At 40.0% G+C, this 6,000-nt stretch overlaps 1 protein-coding gene across 2 annotated transcripts in view; it reads left to right on the plus strand.

Moving 5' to 3' along the window:
• LOC141258703 (uncharacterized) overlaps positions 1-5,684 on the plus strand; it is a 291,618-nt gene extending 285,934 nt beyond the window's left edge. Inside the window, exon 8 of one of the 2 annotated variants that reach the window (XM_073673723.1) lies at positions 2,787-5,684. In XM_073673723.1, coding sequence (XP_073529824.1) covers positions 2,787-4,024 — 1,238 coding nt within the window. In that variant the 3' untranslated portion in view covers positions 4,025-5,684. The remainder of the gene's footprint in view (positions 1-2,786) is intronic. The other variant, XM_073673724.1, reaches the window with a different exon arrangement.
• The last annotated feature ends 316 nt before the right edge of the window (positions 5,685-6,000 follow it).

Here is a 6,000-nt window from a genome sequence, read left to right on the forward strand (position 1 = left end):
CTGTTGTGCCTCGACCATTTCCATGGTGGTGCCCGGGCCATGTCCACCATTGTGCCCAGGCTGTGTCCACCATTGGGCAGTATCCCCTCTTCTCACACTAGTCTGTAAATGTTGGAGAGGTGAAGAGACAATCGCTTGAGTTTTGGGAGAAGAATGTGGTCGCCTTCTTGTCTAATGTCTGCTTCTCACTGCTTGTCAGATCGGGGTCTTTGTTGGATTTCTCGTTTCATACTGTGCCAAATGATTTCTATGGTGAATGGAGAAAGGTCTGGACGGCTGGTTCATCCCCTGGACTCTTTTCTGGGGAGCCGTGCTGTTGTGATGGAGTCAAGATGTGGTTTACCATTGTCCTGCTAAAATATGTAAGGTTTTCCCTGAAATAGACATTGACTGGATGGAGCAGATGTTGTTCTTTCACCTTTATATAAAGCTCAGCATTGATTGCGCCTCTCATGTGTGCCCTGCCCCTGCCATAGGCACTGATGCCCCCCGTATATCAGAGATGTGAACTATGCGCTGGTAAGAAGCTGGGTGGTCCCTCTCCTCCTGAGGTCATAGCGGTGTCTGTGGTTTCATAAAGACTTTCACATTCTGATTCATGCTACCACAGGACACTTCTCCATTTTACTTCTGTCCATTATAAATGAGCTTTGTCACAGAGAAGACGGCAGTGTTTGAGCCGGGTTGTGTTGATAAATGATGTCTTTACATGATAGAGCTGTAACTTGCATTTGTGAATTGCACGGCGACCTATGATCACAGATGATGATTTCTGGAAGTTTTCCTAAGCCCATGAAGTGATTCAAGCATGTATGTAATACAGGGCTGCCTGAGGGCCCGGAAAATACAAGCCTCTGATACTGACCATTGGCCTTGGCCCTTGTGCACTTGAATTTCTCTAGAATCTCTGAAGCTTCTGATTATATATGCTGTAAATTGAGGATATTTAAAGTGTTTGCAACCTTACATTGAGGAACAGTTTTGTGAAATTCTTCCACATTTCTTAGATGCAGTTGTTCACAGATTCATGACTTCTGACCATCTTTGCTTCGGAGAGACTCTGCCTTTCTAACAAGCTCTTTTTATACAATCATGTGACTCTCCAGCTATTTTTCATGATCCAACTGCCATCAATTTCTAAATGAGGTAATTTTTTTTAACCCCTTAACTACCGGTGCCGTATTAGTACGCATATTTGCGTACTGCCTGTTCAGTGAGGGCTGCTGCGCTGAGCCCTCACTGAACGGAGCACATGTCAGCTGATTCTTACAGCTGACATGTGCCCGCAACAGCCCCGGGTGGAATCGCGATCCACCCGCGGCTGTTAACATGTTGAATGCCGCTGTCAGTCTCCGACAGCGGCATTTAACGCGCGCTTCCGGGTAGCGCGTCATAAGCCCCGCCCACCGGCGACCCCGTCACGTGATCGCGGGTCACCGATGGGTGGGCATGACAACCCAGGGTCTGCAGCAGACGCCTGTGGTTGTCATGATCTTGTCGCTATGAGCGCCACCTAGTGGTCGGCGCTCATAGCACAGGACCATTTCTGCTGCATGCAAGGGACCTGCTTGTCCCCTGTATGTAGCAGAGGCGATCGGACAGTTGCTGCTTCTAGTCTCCTATGGAGACTATTGAAGAATGCAAAAAGTAAAAAAAAAAAAGTTTTTAAAAATATAAAAAAAAATAAAAAAATATAAAAGTTTAAATCACCCCCCTTTCGCCCCATTCAAAATAAAATATAAAAAAAAAACCCCTACATACACATATTTGGTATCGCCATGTTCAGAATCCCCCGATCTATCAATATAAAAAAAGAATTAATCAGATCGGTAAACGGCGTAACGAGAAAAAAATTCTAAACGCCAGAATTACGTTTTTTGGTCGCTGCAAAATTGCAATAAAATGCAATAACGGGCGATCAAAACATCGGATCTACCCGAAATGTTATCAGTAAAAACGTCAACCCGGTGCATAAAAAATAAGCCATCAACCAGCCCCAGATCACGAAAAATGGAGACGCTACAGGTCTCGGAAAATGGCGCTATTTTTATTTTTATTTTTTTACCAAATTTTGGAATTTTTTTTCACCACTTAAATATAAAAGAACCTATACATGTTTGGTGTCTATGAACTCGTAATGACCTGTAGAATAAGAAGGGCAGGTCAGTTTTAGCATTCAGTGAACGTGGTAAAAAAAATAAATAAAAAGCAACTGTGGTATTGCACTTTTTTTGCAATTTTACCGCACTTGGAATTTTTTTCCCGTTTTCCCGTACAGGATATGGTAAAACTAGTTATGGCGTTGAAAAGTACAGCTCGTTCCGCAAAAAATAAGCCCTCACATGGCCATATTGACCAAAAAATAAAAACGCTATGGCTCTGGGAACAAGGGGCGCAAAAACGAAAATGCAAAAACGGAAAATGCTCCGGGGCTTGAAATGGAAAAATGTTCAACATTTAACTTCTGATCTGTGTTCTATGTTCTGTGTGAGTGAAATGTGGTGATAATAGACTTCCAGATCATTGTATTCTTGTTTTTTTAACATTTTACACAGTGTGACTTTTTTGCAATTAGGTTTGTGTACTTGAATGCAAGACTTTGTCATTAGTATTTAAGGAAGGACTTCCACCAAAAAAAGACTTCTCTTTCTTGTTAGATTGCTTCGGCTTTGTCCTAAAAACTGCACTTCTTATTGCAAACTTACATGCATGCTTTTATTTATTCACTGCCTTATGGTTTGGAAAAAATAAAAATAAATCACAAAATACATTCTTAATCTTAACAGGAAGACCCAGTAAGAACTGCACAGAAGAGTTCATGTTATCAAAAAATAAAGTGGAAGATGAAGATATCATGCAGCACTCTCCAGAAGGAAACCTCATTACCATGAATATATATCCAGGACTTCACAATACAGATCTCTCGTATAATTCCTCTAACTATGAGGAATCCTCTCCTGACCAATCACAGATTGTTACCACAAATGCAAGTCAGAAAGGAAATAAAAGATTTCAATGTGGTGAATGTGGGAAACAGTTTACAAAAAGCTCAGGTCTTTTTGCACACAGAAGAATTCACACAGGGGAGAAGCCGTACTCCTGTTCAAAATGTGGAAAATGCTTTACCCGTAAATCAGGCCTTTATCAGCATGAAAGGAGTCACACAGGGAAGAAGCCGTATTCATGTTCAGTATGTGGGAAATGCTTCACTGGTAAATCAAGTCTTGTTATACATGAGAGAATTCACACAGGGGAGAAGCCATATACATGTTCAGAATGTGGGAAATGTTTTTCAGAAAAAGCAAATCTTGTTATACATGAGAGAATTCATACAGGAGAGATGCCATATCCATGTTCAGAATGTGGGAAATGTTTTCCAAAGAAATCACATCTTGTTACACATTTGAGAAGTCACACAGGAGAGAAGCCGTATTCTTGTTCACAGTGTGGGAAATGTTTCACGAATAAATCATATCTTGTTACACATGAGAGAAGTCACACAGGAGAGAAGCCGTATTCATGTTCAGTATGTGGAAAATGTTTTACGGAGAAATCAAATCTTATTACACATGAGCGAATTCACACAGGGGAGAGGCCATATCCATGTTCCGTATGTGGAAAATGTTTTACAAATAAATCTCATCTTGTTACACATGAAAGAATTCACACAGGAGAGAAGCCGTATTCATGCTCAGAATGTGAGAAAAGCTTTACAAATAGATCACATCTTGTTATACACGAGAGAAGTCACACAGGAGAGAAGCCGTATTCATGTTCAGAATGTGGGAAATGTTTTACAGAAAGATCAAGTCTTGTTACACATGAGAGAATTCACACAGGAGAGAAGCCGTATTCATGCTTTCAATGTGGAAGATGTTTTACAGATAAATCAAATCTTGATAGACATGAGAAAATTCACACAGGAGAGAAGCCATTTCCATGTTCAGATTGTGGGAAATGTTTTATTACTAGAACAAAAGTAAGGGATCATCAGAGAAGTCACACAAAGGAGAAGCTGTTTTAAAGGTGGTAAATGTTTCTTACAAGTAAGTCAAATCTTGAAAAACCCATATTCTTGTTTGGAATATAAGAAAAATGTTTTCTTTGCAGATATTAAGCCATCAATAAGAGTGTTTCTCTTTTTGGGATCCATAGTGGATAGATATTGTGGCTTCATATATCCACTATGACAAGCAGTGAAGCTGAATTGTCACCATGAACTTTATTTCTTCTTATTGTATTCATATATTCACCCTCGCTGCAGAGTGACAGTGAAAACATGAAAGACTCTCCGTATCATCACTTTTTGTGTTTTTTACTTGTGGACATATCAATATTTGATTTTCATTTGAACAATGAATAGTCACTATGATAAACATGATGGAATTAAATAGAGGATTACAAAGTGAATTTGCAGCAATTTGTCTGTTCCCCTGTGGCTCAAGTACTTGCTACTGTTTCTTTAGGAAAACTTCCATCCATTAGGCATTAATTTAAGGCCACATTTTGAATCTGTAATTGTCAGGTAAAACAACCAATTGGTCCAAAATATGGTGGATGCACAATTCTTTCCATTATTCTTTACTCTGTTAAAGTTCTGCTCCTAGTTTAAGTTTCCAAATTTTGATTCATGATACTGACGAAAGGTGAAAAATGTGAATGAGGCCTTTATGTCTAAATTTCATTTATATGGGAAAGTCTGATTACCAATTTGCCACTCCGAATATTGGAGTCTCATCTGCCAAGTGCATACCAGTGTGGATAAATGGAAAGTTATGTATCTGGCACTGATAATCTGCAGGCACGATATGTTCTAGGGGGAGTAAACTAGGAGAGTCACTTGTAGAGAAGGATCTGCATGTAATTGTAGATCATAGATTAAATTACCGTACATTGTCAATTAGCGGCTTCTAAGATCAGCAGCATATTGCCATGTATTAAAACAAACTAGGACTCGCGGGACAGAACAGTAATGCTTCCACTTTACAAAGCAGAAGTGCGACGTCAGCTAGAATATAGATTCGGTTCTGGGCATCAGTTCATGGAAAAACGTACAAAGGAGAGCCACAATACTAATGAGAATAACATGAACAGAAGCAAGAGCGCTACATGCGTGAATCAATGAGAGACAGGACAAAAAATATAAAGCTTACTAGAGCCACCAGCTCATCGTATTGTGCAAATTGCAAGCACAACTGTGCATGAAGCTGAAATTTGGGATACATGGCCGCAGCTCCACCTGCTGAACCTGGCAGAAGTCCGGCACAAAACAGTTGTAATAATGGAAGAAAAATGTGGTGTTGTCAGGCGCTGCCAGATCCAAAGACAATAGGTAGATTGTGTTGTCTTGTAAAGACAATAAAGACATTACAGAATAACTCATAATTCACCAGAGAAGTGAGGACCCTGCTGCCTCAAGCTACAATCTATGAGGAGATGAGGGACGCAATAGGTAGAACGTGCCGTCAATATTAAAAATCTCTGAAGTCAGTCATCCCCCTCCCTCCCTTTTCTTATCACACAGGTTTCCAGTGAGACAAGAGCTGGCAATCTAGCGGTCACTCTGAGAAACAGACTTACAATGGGCATACAGAAGTAGGAAATTAAAATGCGAGATGTGCCAAGGAGTAGGTCTTTCCCGACATACACAAAGATTTAAAATAGAAAGGAGAACTCTTTTGAAAGAGTTGTACCAGAAAAGGGTACGTGTTTATACAGTGGTGGCCAAAAGTATTGGCACCCCTGCAATTCTGTCAGATAATGCTCAGTTTCTTCCTGAAAATGATTGCAATCACAAATTCTTTGGTATTATTCTCTTCATTTAATTTGTCTTCAATGAAAAAACACAAAAAGAATTGTCCTAAAGCCAAATTGGATACAATTCCACACCAAACCTAAAAAAGGGGGTGGACAAAAGTATTGGCACTGTTTGAAAAATCATGTGATGCTTCTCTAATTCGTGTAATTAACAGCACCTGTAACTTACCTGTGGCACCTAAC

Source organism: Phyllobates terribilis, unplaced genomic scaffold (assembly GCF_046119375.1).
Source record: "Phyllobates terribilis strain yellow unplaced genomic scaffold, ASM4611937v1 Scaffold_3__8_contigs__length_932513732, whole genome shotgun sequence".
In the NCBI taxonomy this organism is placed as follows: domain Eukaryota; kingdom Metazoa; phylum Chordata; class Amphibia; order Anura; family Dendrobatidae; genus Phyllobates; species Phyllobates terribilis.